At 49.1% G+C, this 20,455-nt stretch overlaps 1 protein-coding gene across 2 annotated transcripts in view; it reads right to left on the reverse strand.

The window, feature by feature from the left end:
- Positions 1-20,455, reverse strand: part of QSOX2 (quiescin sulfhydryl oxidase 2) — a 41,533-nt gene that overhangs the window by 9,984 nt on the left and 11,094 nt on the right. For both annotated transcript variants that reach the window (XR_011318029.1, XM_069748131.1), the window contains exons 4-10: positions 20,159-20,267; positions 19,955-20,045; positions 19,587-19,732; positions 9,589-9,723; positions 9,198-9,327; positions 3,459-3,581; positions 2,895-3,045 (exon numbers count right to left, since the gene is read on the reverse strand). Coding sequence is in view for 1 of the 2 variants with exons in the window: in XM_069748131.1 (XP_069604232.1) it covers positions 2,895-3,045; positions 3,459-3,581; positions 9,198-9,327; positions 9,589-9,723; positions 19,587-19,732; positions 19,955-20,045; positions 20,159-20,267 (885 nt within the window). In the remaining variant the exon portion in view is untranslated. The remainder of the gene's footprint in view (positions 1-2,894; positions 3,046-3,458; positions 3,582-9,197; positions 9,328-9,588; positions 9,724-19,586; positions 19,733-19,954; positions 20,046-20,158; positions 20,268-20,455) is intronic.

Consider the following 20,455-nt stretch of genomic DNA (forward strand, 5'->3'; position numbering starts at 1 on the left):
TATTAATGCTACTGTCTGAAGGTTTATTGCCTTCATGGCGGCAGACATATCCCGAGCTTTATATGAGGAAGCCTGTCTTTGTGACCCACAGCCACCAATCACAGCGCAGCTTTCATTAAACCAGGGCTGTTTAAACAATGAAAGCAGTGCTCCGATTGGTTGCTATGGGCAACAAGGACAAATTTCTTGTCCATAGTTTAGATAAATGGGGCCCAGTTTATCTGGTTTCAGGGGGTTAAGTGACAGGACATAGGCCTCAATGCTACTCCTGTTACCAGCCAGGTCAGCCACAATCCTCCGCACCAGCCATTGTCTGAGGGCTAAGGAATTAAGAGCCAAAATGGCTCATTTTGTTGTTTTTTTTTCTTGGCTAAGTCCCCGTCCGGATCTTGTGCTGACATCTGCCACGTATCATCGTGTAATCCTCCTTTCCTCCTTCCTCACAAACTACCGCATTTCTGCTTTACCCTAATCTCTAAAGTGGACAATAGCCATTAAACCCGTACCTGGTGGCGGGGGGATTACAGGCTTTTTACTCGATGGGATTTAAAGCAAGATCTAAGGAGAGGGGGGAAATAAAAAACCTTCCCAAGACATAATCCACGGACTAGAAGTGACCCAATTCTTTTATCGGAAGGAAGGAGCGCCCGGCAGATTTTCGGCTGTGCTCGGAAGGGGCCAACGACAGGCGCGGGACCATTTACAGGACGGCGCCGAGATTCGGGCCGCAGCCGCCAATGGCAGCGCTGGGCTTACAACGAAAAGACTTAACCATTTCCAGGCTTGTTACCAGGCAATAAAACAAAACTATCAGATATAAGACAAGTGAGGACGCGACAGACGCCAGATTAATACGAGACCACTGCAATCCCTTTATGGGGGTCCCTACAACTGCAGCTAAACCTGGATGTCCAAGGCAAATTGTCTGCTTAACATTTTGGGGGAAAATATAGAGAATAACTCTTGGGGAGGCTGCACAGAAGCAGTCAGGGTGGTCACCCAGCTTTATTAGTCAGTGCTGATGTCATCAAGCCAAAATCCAAATGCCCCCCCCGAGGATGGCTGAAGTCGTCATCGTGACTTCCCCACATAGGGACGACATAGGGAGATTTACCTAAAGAGGATGCACCCACCCAGAGACAGCGCCACTATTGTCCATGGGCCATGTAAGGTAGTGCAGCTCATTAGGAGTCAATTATATGGAATATAAGGGTTATTTCCATAGAGGTTCTTACCTATCTGTCGGACAGGTGATAACTTGCTGTTGGGTGAGGGTCCACCAGTTGGCCCCATCTGAAAGAAGCAGAGAATGCAGGTGCGCACCTCTGCTCCATTCATTTTCTATTGAGTACAGCACTTGGCTTTCTCCGGCAGTCCAATGGTCAAAGAATGGAGTGGAGGTGCACATGTCCAGCTACATTCAGGTGGGCTCTGCAAAGCCTTGTATTTCGGGACCAATGTGGCTCCAAGTAGTCGGACCCTCCACCAAACATCAAGTTATAACCCATCCTGTAGACCCCAGGGTGCATCATGGGGCCTTGTACATGTCACCCAGGATGCCATCAGCAGGAGTGAAGAGTGCCCTGGTCCAGCATCCAGACTGGTCCTCCCCGAGAGCTGGACCGGGCACTCTTCACTCCTGCAGCGTCGCCTTCTGGGGGCCTCTCGCACTTACCAGGCCCCATACCATTACTCACTCCTAAATATCACATTAGTCTTACGATAATGCAGCTTTTGTCTATGCCAGGTTTTGGGAATTTCCATAGGACTGGAATACAGGAACTATTGGATTGGCTTTTTTTTTTTCTTTTAATACCAATGTAACGTATTCATTATAATAGGGGGTGAATGCAGGAACATAAATGCCATCTTCATGTGTGACGGATGACGGATTTTACAGGTCCCTGGCGGCTCCCGTTCTGATGGCGCTCTCCTGACCCTCTCCTACAACAGCCAATATCAATTCAATTATCGACATTCTATTTTTTTTTAGAGGTCGCACCTTTAAGGGCGTCACCATAATTCAGAGAGCCGGCGTGCTGTCGATATGATTGCCTTGGCCTGTTGCTCCTAATGGCTTTCTGTGTAATCAATGAATGACAGTATTTCTAAAAATCAAATAATGAGGGAGAGCGGCCGGCGCTCACTGACAAGGGCCATATATTAGTGGTGGGATCGGCCCCAGTGCTGGTGATTCACAACACCTCCGGGCTGTAGGATAAACTGCTGACCGATAGCTGAATCCCACAAGGAAGGTTAGAAGGGCTCCGGGGCGTCTTACAAGGGCTCCGGGGCGTCTTACAAGGGCTCCGGGGCGTCTTACAAGGGCTCCGGGGCGTCTTACAAGGGCTCCGGGGCGTCTTACAAGGGCTCCGGGGCGTCTTACAAGGGCTCCGGGGCGTCTTACAAGGGCTCCGGGGCGTCTTACAAGGGCTCCGGGGCGTCTTACAAGGGCTCCGGGGCGTCTTACAAGGGCTCCGGGGCGTCTTACAAGGGCTCCGGGGCGTCTTACCTGCGGTATTGGGGGGAGGGCACACGCCACCCACAAAAGTGGTTCATTTTGCCTCAGGCACAAAAGAGTATTAAGAAAAAAAAAACCGTCTGTAGATAACGCAGCAGTTTGTGGTTGATAGCCCTTTTGTGTGATTGGCTGTACACCCCATAACAGCTCCAATTTGGTACATTAGTTGTAGTTTGGCCTCACTTAAAGGGGTTGTCCAATTTATAATATACCATATATTTATAATTATATTACCATAATTTATAATATAATATTTATATTATTAGCCTGGGTATGCATTATATAAATTAATGATCTCCCAATATGTCGCTGTTGATGAACTACACCTCCCAGCAGAACCTGCAACCAAATAACAAAAAGCTTTCCATCTTACCAGTGTTTGCCAGGGCATCGGGTTGTACCGCCGCCTGTACTGTGAGACTGTGAAACAGCTTCCAGAGGGAACAGGGGTACCCCCTCAACTGTGCCCGGCTTCCCTGGCAGCCCACCCACTCCACGTGGCTGGTGAGGTAGATTCCAGAGATCTAGAGAACAGTGACATTACACATAAGATGGTGGAGACACGCTTGTCTTCTAGATGCTGACAGGTGAAGGGACATTTCTTTAAAGGGGTCTTGCACTGGCGCTCAGTTCTGCCTAGTCTGACGCTCGATGGGACAGCATCTGTGCAACCATCTGGGAATGGGCAGGTGACATGCAAGTGTGCCACCTTAATAGGGTGCGGGCAAGAACGGTTAAAAGGGAAGGGTGCTGCACAACCCCTTTAATCCAGCATTCCTATAATCCATTAGGTGCAAGATTATAAAGTTTCTAAAACTCATTTGTAAAGGTAGAAAGTAGCAGATTCTCAGACACTCTGGATTAGCAGATGCCAGGGCTAAGGAAACTGCATTGCATTTTGTACACTATTGTGAAAGCTGCGGATCCAGCGACTCACCCGCATTTTGTTGTTGACCAGGTCTAAGATGGCGTCATAAGGGATCTTGTCCAGTGGCATACTGACCAGCCACTCCTGCAACGTTTCCAGAAGTTTCACCACATGGGGGCGCCCTGGGAACAACTGGATGAAAAAAGTAATAGAAAATAATTCTTCAGAGTGAAGAGATGAAAGTCTGCAGATTTTATACCCCGTCCTTGGACAAAGACGATTTTTTTGCTGCTGTAATATGCCACAACTACACAGCTGGGGACCCCACAAACCCTGAGACTGAAGGGGACGCTGGGGCAGGATCTATGCAGCAAGAGCTACATACTGACACGAGCGTCCATCAATCATATCCAGGGGGAACATTTTGCTATGGAACTGTTAGCTAAGCAATTACTCAATAAAAAGCTTCCACCACCATTGTGCATAAGCCGTGTCTGGTATGTCAGCTCTTCCTCAGTCATTTGAATAGGGTTGAGTTGTAATACCACATACTACCCACCGACAAGGGTGGCGCTGTGCCTGGGAGACAGCAGCAGTTTGTTTTGTGATCAATCCTTCCTCCCTTCGGCAAGTGTCCAGGATCTAATTGAGAATAGTGAGACTTATCTGGAGAGTGGAGCGCAGATTACACGACACGCAGATTAACACTTCACTTTCTTCCAGGACACACAGATTTCTGACCTTGCGGCGGTACTGCGCGAGAGGCCGGCAGGAGGAGGGGGCTCAGCCAGGCGTGCAGACACCCAGCGACAGGCATCTGACACCAGGCTGCCCCCCTGGCATCACATGTAACCAGATACTATCGAAAAAGCAGGGCAGCGCCACCTTACACCCACGTGACAGCAAGAATAAAAGAACGAGCGCCAAGGTAAAATCCATTAGGAAATCGCTTCTATAGCAATGACTTAGTATCTGTACTCATACATTAACATCTCAGTCAGATGAGGGACTTTACAGTAGACCCCATTTGAGTCAATGGGATCTGTTGGTGCCCGACATATGACGGCTCCATCACTGCTGCCAAAAAGGGCGGATTATAGGGCAGAAAAGGGCGGATTATAGGGCAGAAAAGGGCGGATTATAGGGCAGAAAAGGGCGGATTATAGGGCAGAAAAGGGCGGATTATAGGGCAGAAAAGGGCGGATTATAGGGAGGAAGAGGGCGTATTATAGGGAAGAAGAGGGTGCATTATAGGGAAGAAGAGGGTGCATTATAGGGAAGAAGAGGGCGCATTATAGGGAAGAAGAGGGCGCATTATAGGGCAGAAGAGCGCGTATTATAGGGCAGAAGAGGGCGTATTATAGGGCGGAAGAGTGCGTATTATAGGGAAGAAGAGGGTGTATTATCGGGCAGAAGAGGGCATATTATAGAGCGGAAGAGGGCGGATTATAGGACAGAAAAGGGTGCATTATAAGGCGGGAGGAGGGTGCGTTACAAGGTATAGCTATAGATACCATTGTGGGGTATATACGATATTCTGATTGCTTTTTATCGTATTTCCTAGGGAAAGATAGAAGCTATTAAAGTAAAAAAAATTACTTAATTCCGCCCTTGTTTTTTGGGTTTCGTTTTTACGACATGCATTCTGTGATAAAAAAGGATCCGGCACTTCCAAGGATCAGATATAATCCCGCACAACTTTATAAATTAATTGCAGCGTCTGAGGTGACAATAACAATCTTCTTAATGTCCGCTGCCTCTGTTTCCTCGTGTTGCCCGTGTTACATTTCATGGAATAATGCCGACATCTGTAGCTGCGTGGATGATATAATTCCTGCAGGGATAACACCGTCACACCGGGGTATGTAACCCAATATAGCGCCATATAAAACACATGTACATGTGATTGCCGCAGTAATCCAGCCAAGCCTTTCGGATACAGCAAGGAAGAAGGCGCAGTAAAGCTAAAATACTGGGGATTAGGTGTAAACAGGAAAGAAGTAACCCTCCGCAGCCAACATAAAAGCAATGGAAAGAAAAACATGGCTGCTATCTCAATAAAAAAAGAAAAACATCTAGCCTGTCCACTAAAGATGAGCGAAAAGAGTCACAGGACCCTGATCCAGTGGCCACGTCAATAGTCTGACTCACTAACTAGACCCTACGACCTCCCCTTACCTACTGGCAACTAGAGAAGAGATGCATCAAAGGAATAAAAGAATCCACACTATATATAAACAGTGAGATGGTGAGGGAACACTTGGCTAATTTAAATGATGAACTACATCCTAGGGTACTGAAAGAGTTAGCAGAGGGTATTGCAGAACCACTAGCCAGAATCTTTGAAAAACCCTGGAGAACAGGAGAAATCTCAGAAGATTGGAGAATGGCAAATGTTGTCCCTATCTTCAAAAAAGGAAAGAAGACAGAGCCAGGATATTACAGGCCAGTGAGCCTTACTTCTATACCAGGAAACAGCTATGAACAAATTATTAGGCAACATGTAGGCAAGTACTTGGATAACAATAAAGTAATTAACCAGAGTGAGCATAGGTTTGTAGCAAACAAGTCATGCCAGATTAATCTAATTTCCTTCTATGATGGAATCTCTGACTGGGTGGATCAGGGAAATGCTGTAGATATAGTATATCTCAACTTCAGCAAAGCATTTGATAAAGTATCTCATACTATCCTTATTGAAGAAAATGACCAAGTATGGGATTGAAAAGGCTATCGTTAGGTGGATTCATAACTGGCTCAGTGATTGTATTCAAAAAGTGGTAATTAATGGTTGCACATCCAATTGGAAGAGTGTTTGAAGTGGGGTACCACAAGGCTCTGTCCTGGCTCCAGTGTTTTTCAACATTTTTATAACTTATCTAGATAAGGAACTGAAGGTAAACTAATGAAATGTTGCAGATGATGCAAAGCTTGGAGGGATAGCTAACACTAGAGAAGACAGAGAAAGGATTAAGAAGGATAACACCACAATAACAGCAACACTCCACTCGGCCGCTCCGCTCACGCATAGCAAAACTCATACAATCAACAGGCAGCCCTGGCTGACCAAAGAACAGACGGGCTTCCAAGATAGCTGAGCGGAGATAGAAGCGATCCCGCTCTGCGGACCACTCAACTGCATACAAGCAGTCCCTCGCCAGCTTCAAGTCCACGCTCACTGCTGGCAAGCAAACTTACTTCTCATCTCTCATATCCTCCCTGTCTCACAACCCTAAACAGCTTTTCAACACTTTCAATTCTCTACCCCGTCCCCCTGCACCCCCTCCCTCCCCTCTCATTTCTGCTGAAGACTTTTTTTAAACGAAGATTGATGCGATCAGAGAAAGCTTTGGCCCACAGCGCCCAATGCCCCTCTTTGCTGCTCAACCCTGCTCCTCCAAAACCAGCTTCTCCACCTGACAGAAGATCAGCTCTCCACCCTCCTGTCAAGATCACACCTCACTACCTGCACTCGACCCGCTCCTGTCCCACCTCATCCCTAACCTTTACACGGTCTTCATCCCAACCCTAAAGCACCTCTTCAACCTCTCACTCACAACAGGTGTCTTCCCCTCATCCTTCAAGCATGCCAAGATCACACCCATCCTCAAAAAGCCCTCCCTCGACCCGTCCTCTGTGTCTAGCTATCGCCCAATATCCCCTTCTCCCTCCAAATTACTGGAACAACACGTCCATCTTGAACTGTCCTCCCACCTCTCCTCCTGCTCCCTCTTTGATCGGTTACAATCCGGCTTCCGACCCCATCATTCAACTGAAACTGCCCTGACTAAAGTGAACAATGACCTACTAACTGCCAAGAGCAAGCGACACTACTCTGTCCTCCTCCTCCTGGACCTGTCGTCTGCTTTTGACACTGTGGACCACTCCCTTCTGCTACAGATCCTCTCATCCCTTGGCATCACAGACTTGGGCCTATCCTGCATCTTATCATATCTAACAGACCGAACATTCAGTGTCTCCCTCTCCCACACCACCTCCTCACTTCGCCCCTTGTCAGTCGGTGTCCCTCAAAACTCTGTTCTAGGACCCCTACTCTTCTCCATCTACACCTTCGGCCTTGGACAGCTCATAGAATCCCACGGTATGCAGTATCATCTCTATGCCGATGACACGCAGATCTACCTATCCGGACCTGACCTCACCTCCTTACTTACCAAAATCTCGCACTGTCTGTCTATTTCATCTTTCTTTTCTGCTCGTTTTCTAAAACTGAACCATGGACAAAACAGAATTCATCATCTTTCCCCCATCTCACTCTACCCCTCCACCAGACCTATCCATCAATGGCTGCTCACTATCCCCAGTCCCACAAGCCCGGTGCCTCGGGGTGATCCTCGACTCTGCCCTCTCTTTCAAGCCACATATTCAAGCCCTTGCCTCCTCCTGCCGCCTCAAACTCAAAAATATTTCCCGGATCCGCGCATTCCTTGTCCGCGACACCACAAAAACACTAGGGCATGCCCTCATCATCTCCCGCCTTGACTACTGAAACCTCTTACTCTCTGGCACCACTCCAATCCATCCTACACTCTGCTACCCGACTAATCTACCTGTCTCCCAGCTATTCCCCAGCCTCTCCCCTATGCCATGCCCTTCACTGGCTTCCTATCGCCCAGAGACTCCAGTTCAAAACCCTCACAATGACATACAAAGCCATCCACAACCTGTCTCCTCCATACATCTGTGACATGGTCTCCTGATACCTACCTACACGCTACCTCCGATCCTCTCAAGACCTCCTTCTCTACTCCCCTTCCCACAACCGCATCCAAGACTTCTCCCGTGCTTCCCCCATACTCTGGAACTCTCTCCCCCAACACATCAGAATCTCGCCTACCATAGAAACCTTCAAAAAGAACCTGAAGAATCACCTCTTCCGACAAGCCTACAGCCAGCAGTGATCCTCAACCTACTGAACCACCGCACGACCAGCTCTACCCTCTGCTAGTGTATCCTCACCCATCCTGTGCAGACTGTGACGCGGGCAGGGTCCTCCCGCCTTATGTACCTGTGTGCCTTGTTTTTTGCTCATGTTTAATGTATTTGTCTACATCGCCCCATATTCGAATGTAACGCGCCATGGAATAAATGGCGCTATAAAAATGTATAATAATAATAATAATATAGATTAGCTTGAACAATGGGCAGCAACTAACAGAATGGTATTTAACAGTGAGAAATGCAAGATTCTACATCTGGGCAAGAAAAATGAAGATTGCATCTACAGAATGGGAGGAACAGAACTAAGCAACTGCACATATGAAAATCACCTACCTGCTAACATCCCCGACGCCTCTTATGATTAGTAGGTCTGGCATGATGTTATCAGTGTGGAGCGGCACACTGGTGAAGTCACGCCAGAAGAAGAGGCACCAGGGATGCCAGCAGGTAGACGGAAATTCCTTAGGCATCCGGTGGCCACAGTCTATTGATGTGGCTCCTGAACCAGGGTCCTAGAAACAATTCCCTCATCTCTAGCACTAGGGATGCCGTCAGGTAGAAGCAGGTTCTTTGGGCTCCCGTCCAGTGGTCAGAGACCACCACCATGGCTGCTGGACCAGGATCTTACAAATCTTTTTGATCATCTCTACTGTCCACAGGTTAGGTGTGCAAATGCAGATCAATCACATCCACTTCAAAGAGGCCAAGCTGCAATACCAGATGCAACCCGTTGAGTGGTGCCAATTGTGGGAGAAAGCGGGAATCACTTTTTTTTATTTTTTAATCTTGTACATCCTTCTTAAGAATGAAAAATGGCACCTTACATAGTAGTGATGGGTTACTGACCTTGTACAGGAGGGTGATCAAATTCTTAAAGGTTTTTAGCTTCTCTCCTTCGAGGGTCTGGTGAGTGGCAAGTTCCACACGAAGGAGATAATGTAAGGCCGACTCCAGGTCTGCCGTGTACAACTTGGACCTACAAAACAACAAAAATATCATATGTGAGAGGACTGAAATAAGATCAGATAATAAGATATGCAAAGACTTAGTTGGGAATTGTAGTTACGCATTAAAGTCAATGAGGCTGTGCTGTAATACCAGCAATGGCCTATCGACGAGGGTGGTGCTGTCTCTAATGACATACGGCCTTTACAGATGGTTATGGTTGGGGGGGAGAATATTAGTGCTCAATGTATTGTAATGGAAAAATTAATTAATCAGAGCGGAGCAGCCTTACTTGTCATAGTCCTTCCAGGCCACGTCTTCCTCCTCGGGCAGTCTCTCCGGGAGTGCAGAGTGGGCTCCGGCTTTCTTCCTAACACCCGGCAAGGACTTTAAATGGGAGGAGAATACAGAACGCAGCGGCTTCACACTGTCATTGGGAGAGCCACAAAAAAAATAAATACAAAGAATACATGAAAAAACATTTTTCCATAGTTCAGATGAGGGTAAAGTACAGGCAACTAAGTCACTGGGCCTCATTCACCAAAACTGTCTAAGTGAAGAACAGACCTGATAGAAAGGTGTCAGGATGCACAGAGCATCGCAGCTATGATAGAAAGGGGTCAGGACACGCAGAGCATCGCAGCTATGATACAGTAGAAAGGGGTCAGGACATACAGAGCATCGCAGCTATGATAGAAAGGGGTCAGGACATACAGAGCATCACAGCTATGATAGAAAGGGGTCAGGACACGCAGAGCATTGCAGCTATGATACAGTAGAAAGGGGTCAGGACATACAGAGCATCGCAGCTATGATAGAAAGGTGTCAGGATATACAGAGCATTGCAGCTATGATAGAAAGGGGTCAGGACATACAGAGCATCGCAGCTATGATAGAAAGGGGTCAGGACATACAGAGCATCGCAGCTATGATAGAAAGGGGTCAGGACTAGTGATGAGTGAATATACTCGTTACTCGACATTTCCCGGGCATGCTTGGGGGTCCTCCGAGTATTTTTTTTGTGCTCGGAGATTTAGTTTTTCTTGCTGCAGCTGAATGATTTACATCTGTTAGCCAGCATAAGTACATGTGGGGGTTGCCTGGTTGCTAGGGAATCCCCACATGTACTTTATGCTGGCAAACAGATGTAAATCATTCAGCTGCGGCAAGAAAAACTAAATCTCCGAGCACTAAAAAATACTCGGAGGACCCCCGAGCATGCTCGAGAAATCTCGAGTAACGAGTATATTCGCTCATCACTAGTCAGGATATACAGAGCATCACAGCTAAGATAGAAATGTGTCAGGACGCGCAGAGCATCGCAGCTATGATAGAAATCAGTCAAAACACGTAGAGCATCGCAGCTAAGAAAAAGGGGTCAGAAAGCACAGAACATCGCCACTATGAGAGAAAGGGGTCAGGATATGCAGAGCATTGCAGCTATGATAGAAAGATGTCAGGACCATTACCCCTAAGGTAGCCATGCTCTTGGTGGCGATACGCATGTGGTCCCGCTCCTTAGATAATTTGTTGATGCATTCACGCCCCTCTGATGAATGGTTTATTATTTTTTGGTTCATTGTTAGCTCTATTAATTATTTACTGTCAGCATCTTTCTTCATCCTCCCTCCTCTCTCGTGTCTATTGGGCATAGTTCCACATGTCTGATCTGTAGCAAGGTGTATTTGTCTGCATATATAACTTGATTTAAAGGATGACTAAGATCCTTTTGTCCTTACACAGGACTTATCAGCCATTTACATAGGACTGACATGTTACCAAGACTGAATTTATTTGCTTAATACATCAGCAAATATTTTGTATTTTTAAAGACTTTTCATAGAGGGATGCTTTCTAAGACCTAATACTGTGACCGCCAGTTTATCCAATTGTGGGGTACCCTGGTGTGCATATTTCAGGAGGGGAGTCAGTCCTTTTCTTAGCTTTTCTGCTTTTTAATTGTTTTCATTATTAGGTCACTGTTCATGTTTTGTAAATAAAAGAATTGATCATATTTGCTGACCCCAACTGCTTTTGCACATATCTTTCACTTTATTACTGAAACGTGTCAGGATGTGCAGAGCATCGCAGCTACAGGGTCAGGATATGCAGCATCGCAACTAGGATAAAAAGGGGGTCGGGAGCCAAAGAGCATCGCAGCCATGATAGCAAGGTGTCAGAGCACACAGAGCATCGAAGCTACGATAGAAAGGTGTCAGCGAGTGTAGAGCATCACAGCCATGATAGCAAGGTGTAAGGAAATGCAAGAGCATCACAGCTACGATGGAAAGGTGCCAGGATCCACAGCATCACAGCTACGATATAAAGAGGGTCAGTACCCACAGAGCATAGCACCCATGATAGCAAAGTGTCAGAACAAGCAGAGCATTGCAGCTACGATAGAAAGGTGTCAGCATGCGCAGAGCATTGAAGCTATGATAGAAAAGGGTCAGGACACACACAGTATTGCAGCCATGATAGAAAGGTATAAGGAAACGCAGAGCATCACAGCTATGATAGAAATGTGTCGGGATGCGCAGAGCTTTGCAGCTACAACAGAAAGAGGTCAAAAAGCACAGAGCATTGCAGCTATGATAAAAATGGGTCAGGACCCGCAGAGAATCGAAGCTCTGATAAAAAGGAGGCAGCATGTGCAGAGAATCGTAGATATCACAAAAAGGTATTGGGATGTGCAGATCATTGCAGCTATGATAAAAAGGTGTCAGGATGCGCAGATCACCGCAGCTATGGTAGAAAAGCCTCAGGATGTGCAGAGCATCACAGCTACAACAAAGGCTTCAGGGCACGCAGAGCATCGCAGCTATGCTCGAGAGGTTTAAGGAAACGCAGAGCATTGCAGCTGTGAAAGAAAGATATATGGACATGCTGAACATCGCAGCTTGCTGTGATTGAGAATGTTTAGCCAAACATTGGTCAGGGTGCCCATACTGACCCCTGTCTACCTAAAATCGGCACCTGGGCATCAGGGCTGGACCCCGCAGCAGTGAAAGGTGGTCGGGTCTGAATCTTTGGGAAGAAGAAAAGCATGTGGAGGCAATAAATTCTAATAAACATAAAAAGGAGAAAAATTCTTTTCTCCGAGCCAATCATTGGGGGACACAGGACCATGGGTGTTATGCTGCTGCCACTAGGAGGACACTAAGTAAACACAGAAAGAATAGCTCCTCCCCTGCAGTATATACCCTCCTGCTGGCTCTCCGTGAACCAGTTCGGTAACAAAGCAGTAGGAGCTTAATATTTAACAAGGATGAAGTATGTCAAAAACCAAGTTAACTTAACAAAAAACCAAAGCCAATAGGCTAACAGGGTGAGTGCTGTGTCCCCCAATGATTGGCTTGGAGAAAAAGATTTTACGGTGAGTACACAAAAATCTCCTTTTTTCCTACGCCTCATTGGGGGACACAGGACCATGGGATGTCCTAAAGCAGTCCCTGGGTGGGGAGCAATTGCATTGCTAAAACCCCATGTACCACTGACTTACTGAGGTACTGCTGTCTGCAGAATGCGCCTGCCAAGGGCAGCGTCTGCCGAAGCCTGGGTATGGATGTGATAGTGCTTCGTGAAGGTATGCAGACTGGACCAAGGCGCAGCTTTACAAGCTGTTGTGCAGAAGCCTGGTGCCGAATGGCCCAAGAAGCACCGACCGACCGAGTCGAATGCGCCTTAATCCCTGCTGGGACAGGGGGGTGTTCCTGACGCGGTAGGATTCCTGAATAGTGGAGCGAATCCACTTGGCTAGAGTGGTCTTTGAGGCAGGTAGACCTTTCCCCTGCCCCTCTCTGGAAGCATGAACAGGACATCCGACTTACGGAAGGGAGCCGTGCAAGATATGTACCGCCGAAGAGCCCTAACCACATCCAGAGTATGGAGAGCGTTCTCGATACGATGGGTTGGCGCCGGACAGAATGACGGCAAGATAATGTCCTCATTTAGATGAAAGGAGGAGACGACTTTAGGTAGGAAAGAGGGAGAGGTTCTCAAAACTACCTTGTCTGGGTGAAAAATCAGGAAGGGGGGGTCGGCAAGAGAGAGCCGTCAACTCAGAAACTCTCCTGATTGACGTAATCGCTACAAGAAAGACCACCTTCCATGAAAGGAGGGTGAGAGATTTCCTGCCATGGTTCGAAAGGGGCCTCCTGAAGAACTCCGGGGACCAAGTTAAGATCCCATGATGCCAAAGGCATTCTATAGGGAGGGACCACCCGGGAGATTCCTTGGATGAACGTCTTAACCGGCAGTCTGGAAGCGATCTTTCGTTGGAATAGAACAGACAACGCGGACACTTGTCCCTTGAGCAAGTTTAGGGCAAGGCCTGACTCTAAACCTGATTGGAGAAACTCCAGAATGGACGGAAGGGAAAAAAAAACCAAAAGGAGAACGTCCATGGGTATTGCACCATGAAAAGAAGATGCGCCAGGTGCGATGATAAATGCGAATGGATACGGGTTTCCTAGCGCAAATCATGGTAGAAGAAACCCCTGGAGAGAATCCAGCTTGGGCTAAAATCCAGGATTTAACGGCCACGCCGTCAAAGATAGGGCCCCGGAGTTCTGGTGGCAAATCGGGCCCTGCGAGAGAAGATCCATGCGATCTGGAAGGCACCAGGGGACGTTGGCGACCATTTGAACGAGTTCCGTATACCATGCTCGGCGCGGCCAGTCCGGCACGACGAGAATCACTGGTCTCCCCTCTGCTCTGATCTTCTTGATCACTCTCGGGAGCAGAGGAAGAGGAGGAAAGATGTATGGCAGCTGGAACCGCTGCCAAGACAGAACCAGTACATCTGCTCCGATGGCGCGAGGATTGAGCAATGAACTGGGGAACTTGGTTGTTGAGACTCGAGACCTTAAGATCCACATCCGGCATCCCCCAACGAAGACAAATCTGCTGGAAGACTTCCGGATGGAGGGACCACTTGCCCGAGGCAAGACCTTGGCGACTGAGGAAGTCCGCTTCCCAATTCTCCACACCCGGAATGTGGATCGCCGAGATGAGGGAATGATTGGTCTCGGCCCAGTGAAGAATATGGGCGACTTCGCACATGGCTGCCATGCTGCAGGTTCCCCCTTGCCGGTTGATGTACGCTACGGCTGTGACGTTGTCGGATTGGATCCTGATGGGATGTCCTGCGAGAAGGTGATGAAAATTGCGTAGGGCGAGCTTGATCGCTCGAATCTCCAAGACGTTGATTGGGAGACGAGATTCTCATGCGGACCAACGACCCTGTGCTGTGTGGTGATTGAATACCGTGCCCCAGCCTGAGAGGCTGGCATCGGTGGTCACCACCAACCAGCGCACCGGAAGAAAAGACCTCTCTTGGTGCAGGGAGGACTGTAGCGTCCACCACCTGAGGTATTTCCTGACCTGTGGAGATAGGCAAAAGCGACGGTCGAGGGAAAACGGACTCCTGTCCTAGGCTAACAGCAGAGCCTGTTGCAAGGGATGGAGATGAAACTGTGCAAACGGAACTGCTTCCATTGCGGCCACCATCTTCCCGAGGATGCACATCGCAAAGCGGATGGAGTGCGGGACTGGGCGGGAGAGCTTGCGCGACCCCTGTTGTACAGACGAGACCTTCTCTGGAGGGAGAATGACTAACCCACGGGAAGAATCCAAAATCATACCCAGGAAGCAGATTTGCTGAGCTGGCACCGGAGATGATTTCTTGAAGTTCATTTTCCAACCCAGGCGAGAAAGAGAATCCACGGTTATCCTGACAGACTGCGCATGCAGAGTGGGAAGGCCCTTTGATCAATAGGTCGTCCAGGTACGGGAGAAATACCACTCCCCGAGCGTGAAGAATGGCCATGACTTTTGTGAACACTCTGGGGGCAGTGGCGAGTCCGAAAGGTAAGGCCACAAACTGGAAATGTTCGTCCTGGACTGCGAAGCGCAGGAACTGCTGATGAGAGGAACAGATCGGGATGTGGAGATAGGCGTCCTTGATGTCTATGGATGCAAGGAACTCTCCTCTTTCCAGAGACGCGACAACGGAATGGAGCCAGTCCATTCTGAAGTGTCGAACCCGTACGAACTTGTTTAGCAGCTTGAGATCCAGGATGGGCCGTAGAGCCCCGTCCTTTTTTTGGGACCACGAATAGGTTCGAGTAGAATCCCCTGAACCTCTGGTTTCGAGGAACCGGAACGAGGACACCGTCCCCCTTCAAAGCGCCTGTATGGCCTGAAGGAGATGTGACGCCCTTGCTTCGGGAGAAGACCGTGTGGGCGGAACGGTGGCGCAGTGGTTAGCACTGCAGCCTTGCAGCGCTGGAATCCTGGGTTCAAGCCCCACCAAGGACAACATCTGCAAAGAGTTTTGTATGTTCTCTCAGTGTTTGCGTGGGTTTCCTCCGGGTTCTCCGGTTTCCTCCCACATTCCAAAGACATACTGATAGGGAATTTAGATTGTGAGCCCCATCGGGGACAGTGATGATAATGTGTGCAAAATGTAAAGCGCTGCGGAATATGTTAGCGCTATATAAAAATAAAGATTACTAAAGATTATTAGAAGACTGGAAGAAGCGCGGAGGGGGGATGGAAGAAAACTTGATCTTGTATCCGGAGGACACTAGCTCTCTGACCCACTCATCGTGGACGACCGAGAGCCAATTTTGGTGCAACAAGAGAAGACGTCCGCCTACTCTGTCGGTGTCTGCCGAACACGACGACGAGTAATTGAGTAGAAGGTTTAGTGGGTGCGGATGCCTTGGAACCAGAGGGTCTCGGTCTGGGCTTCCAGGAACGGTTAGGTCTGTATGAGACCTGGGGATTTCGGTCTCCCCGCCATCCCGAACCAGGGGACCAACCGGAGTTGTTACGAAAGGATCGGAATCGAAACTGCTGTTGATTCCGAAAGGGCCGTGTAGGTTTCTGCTGAGCAAGGAATTTACTCTTCCCTCCGGTAGCATCAGAAATGATTTGGTCTAGCTTTTCTCCAAATAAACGGCCATCGTGGTAAGAGTCAGCGACTTTTTAGAGGTAGAATCTGCACGCCAATCCCTGAGCCACAAGGCCCTCCTGATGGAAATTGCGTTTGCGGCCGCTTGAGCTGCTCAATTAGCCGCATCTATAGAAGTGTTGACACCAAAGTCTCCAGCCTGAGCTATCTGGTTAGCGAGTCTGGCCACCTCTGAGGGAAGATTAATGCCGTGAACGGTAGAGGTTAACACCTCTGCCCAGGCAACCATTGCCTTAGCCACCCAGGTAGCCGCAAAAGATGGAAGGAGTGCTGCTCCTAAAGCTTCAAAGACTGAGCGAGCTAGGTAGTCAATTTGACGGTCAGAAGGGTTTTTGACCGATGAACCGTCGGACAAGGATAGGATTGTTTTGGATGCGAGGCGTGATACGGCACTCCTTCATCAGGTCCTTGGAAAAGGGATATTTGGCTTCTGTGGCCTTTTGGGCCGTAAAACGCTTATCTGGATGTTCCCTGTGTTTTTGGACGATGTCCTGGAACTCAGGGTGATTATCAAATATATATATATATTTTTTTTGGGACACGTTTAGTCTTTTTAAAAGACACTACGTGTTCCTGAGTGGAGACAGATTCCTCGTCTACCATCGGTGATTTATTGACTGCCTCAATGAGGGAGTCAAGTGTATCCTGACCTATCGAACAGTCCTGAGTTAAAGACTCCTCTGACTCGTATTCCGAATCATGTACGCTGCGACCATCGGGAGAAGGGGAGCGAGAGGTGGAGCTCCCCAATGCTGAACCTCGAGCGTGTATGGGGGGCGAGGCATGGGCTCTTTTCCTAGAACCCCGAGATTCTCGAAGCAAAGTACAGCCCCTGTGGTCGGACTGCCCTGCACCGGTCAGCGGATTCCGTTGCGGTCGACGGAGGGGAGTTCTGGTTTATAGAGGATCCCCGGAAGGATTCCAGTGCCTTGGCCAATGAATCCATGGAACGTGACAAGGAAGCGGCCCACTCAGGAGGGTTAGGCCCGACGGGGTCGGTGGAGACATTGGAGGGGGAGGCAGAAGGCGGCTGCGCACCGGCCGGGTCACAGTTCTGGCACAAAGGGGTAGTGTGAGCACGTGGCAGGGGAGAATTGCAAGTGGCACATACGGTAAAAAATACAGTGTGCTTTTTGTTGCCCCTTTTTGCCTCCTTAGATTGAGACATAGTATATGTCTGTGCCTCCAAAATACTGCAATAGCAGGGATGCAGAGAAGGGGTTAAGCGTTTCCCTATAGGGAGGAGCAGCTTACCCACGGTCCTGTGTCGGTGTCCCTAGGGAGGAAGTGTTTGTGATGAATTCCACACAGGAGAGGAGTCCTAAGATGGCGCCCGAGACTTGCAGGGCTGTTCTCGTTCAGAACGAGAAGCGCCTGAGCGGTGGGCGGGGCTCCAGCGGTGGGCGGGAATTTTATATATAAACGTGGCCTAGTCCGGCTAAAAAGCCGGGGACTAAATTTGTGCAGGCTGCTGGTGGCGCGCGCCATCGAGCGCGGTGTAGCGCCAAACGATCGCCGCTGTCACCAACCAGCGGCGCCTCTCCCCAGGGACCCGGACCGCATCCTCCCACGCTGCAGCATGATGGAGGGGACTACTCACCGAGCCTCGGTGCGGCCTCCAGCTCAATCGGTCCTCCCTGCGCTGGGGGATGGAGAGCGTCATATGTGTGCCTGCCGAAGGGGACTTATGGCTGTGCCGCCGTGCTGATGTGCCTGCCGCAGGGGACATACGGCTACCGTGGAGACTACAAGATGGTGAGGGCTTGAGTGCGGTGGAGCCCGGGAGATGCACATGAGAGGTATACTCTATGTGCTCGTCCACCTATATGGGGGAGATCGGGACCGAGTAGGAACCGTCGCCCTGGGTTTAGGTTAGGCGTGCCCCATTCGTCTCAGGAGAGGTACGGGGAGGTATACTCGCCTGTTGATGGTTCGGGGGAGAGCGGGCCCTAAAAAGGAGTCTATCGCCCCTTCACTCCGTTAGATAAAAAATAAAAATTTACAGAAAATAAGAAATAAAATAATAAATGGTGGGGTCTGAACAGACCCAAGTGCCTCCTACAGACACTAAGCAAGAACTGAGTCGTTACTGGCCAGTCAAGGGGTGTATACTGCAGAAGGGGAGTTAACTCTTTGTGTTTACTTAGTGTCCTCCTAGTGGCAGCAGCATAACACCCCATGGTCCTGTGTCCCCCAATGAGGAATAAATTGGCATTCATCGGCTTTGCTCTAGGGGGCGCTCACTGTCAGACATCAATGTGAGATTTGCTCTCAGCCGGCTATAAATATTCATAGGTTTCTTCAGTAAGTAAATGAGGCGCCCACACAGGAGACAAAGGGTAAAATCTGAAAATCGCCTATCAAACTGATGAATGATTTGGGGTCACCAGAGCGCGCTGGTCACAGGGTCCGTCTAGGTCCCAGACTTGATTTACAAATTCCAGCTGCCATTTATCACTCCATATGTGTCATGTCCGTACCCTGAGGAAAGCTGGATTATAAGAGCACGGGGCGTCTGATGCAGATTCTGTCATTGTCCAGCAGAACATTAGTCTCTCGTCACTACGTTCCCTATAGGGGTTATATATGGTCTGACTGCCGGGACCCCACTGACCACCAGATCGGACCTCACAGACCCATATGAATGGAGGGCTAGAAATAAATGGATGGCGATGTATACCGAGCCCACCGATCATACACAGCTTCTGTCATCTGGGCGTTCAGTAGTGACAGGCTATAACATGGTGTGTGAAGAGCAGCTCCTGGGGACAAACTGCAGCTCTCACCAACACTCTGTGCCCTATAAACTGTAATTTTAGAGGGGTCGTCATATGACCACAGCCCCTGGTTATCTATACCCCTAGTAAATAGCTTATAGATGATGGGTAAAAAGCGTCTGGTCGCTGACACCCTAGGAGGTGATTTTGGACCCCGGATGGCAAGGCAGGCATGGTGCCACTCCATTCAATGTCTATGGGAGTAGCAGGCAGTAACGCTGTATACACAGACATAAAGGATCCTGCAGTGTCGGACCCCCTCATCTAATGATTGATAGGGGTCCATGCAATTAGACCGTGGATAGGGGAGAAAAGTTCTCGTAGCATAACCCCTGCAAGGCATAGGGTGCCACGGTAGGAGAGATTACAGTGAGAAAGACCCCACAATTAAAACAAGGGGGAAACTGTGAATGAACGGTGGAGCCATGTTGGGGAAGGCCTGACTAGTAGGTACAATGTTTCCGTCACGTAACCCTACACATATAAAAAGGGAGGAAAGCGCCTTGTATCTCTTACAGACACTTAGATACTTACATGTTAATTAATCCATGTGAAGCGTTCGGATAGATCAGGTAACATGACGGCACCGCCACAACCCCGAGCCTCTTCAACATGGCCTTATCTGAGTCCAGCGTCCTCCGCACCGTGATGTGCTCGAACTGCATCAAGTCCAGGATCACCTACAGGAGGACAGCGCGGGGTTAAGTCAGGAGGAGCGCGGAGCAATGCACAATGCAAGTTCACACGCGGCAGATTTGGTTGCGGAGATTCCCGCGTCTGTCCATTGATCTGAGTGGGTAACGCAGACGTATGGCCGCTTGCTGCAGATGAACAGGACACACAAATCTAAGCGGGACAGCCCACCACCATGATGTCCGCTGCTGGCCGGGCAGGAAACCCACCTCACGTCCGATGTACGAGGTCTCGCTTTCAAAGATGATGGCGGTGTACCGGGGGTCCTTCTGGGTAAGGAGAGACGTGACGTCACTGGAGCTAAAAAACAAAAAAAAACATTGACATTCACTCTGTGGAGAAGTAAAAACCCTAATAATCCATAAAGTGAGCCCAATAGGTAAGGCAAAATGAGCTATGCTACATCAGCTCACCTGATTGGCTGGAGCGAGGGGCACGCTGGGGGTCTGTGCTCGGCAGGGAGGCTCTCCAGGTAATCGATTATGACGTGTCGGACCGTCTGGACTTCTCTATCAGCTTCCGCTAAACAGCAAAGATCAGAGGGAACAATGTGAGCACGGCGGCGAGAGATACCGGGCAGGACATCACTATCAGACTGACTGCCAGCGCCGCCAGTGATCACATGAAGGAAGCACGTTTTCTTCATGGTTTACCAGATGCAGCGCGGCACATCTGTGGTGGCTGAGTCTGGTACTGCAGCTCACTACCAT

The sequence above is a fragment of the Ranitomeya imitator genome, chromosome 2 (genome assembly GCF_032444005.1).
Source record: "Ranitomeya imitator isolate aRanImi1 chromosome 2, aRanImi1.pri, whole genome shotgun sequence".
Taxonomy (NCBI): Eukaryota; Metazoa; Chordata; class Amphibia; order Anura; family Dendrobatidae; genus Ranitomeya; species Ranitomeya imitator.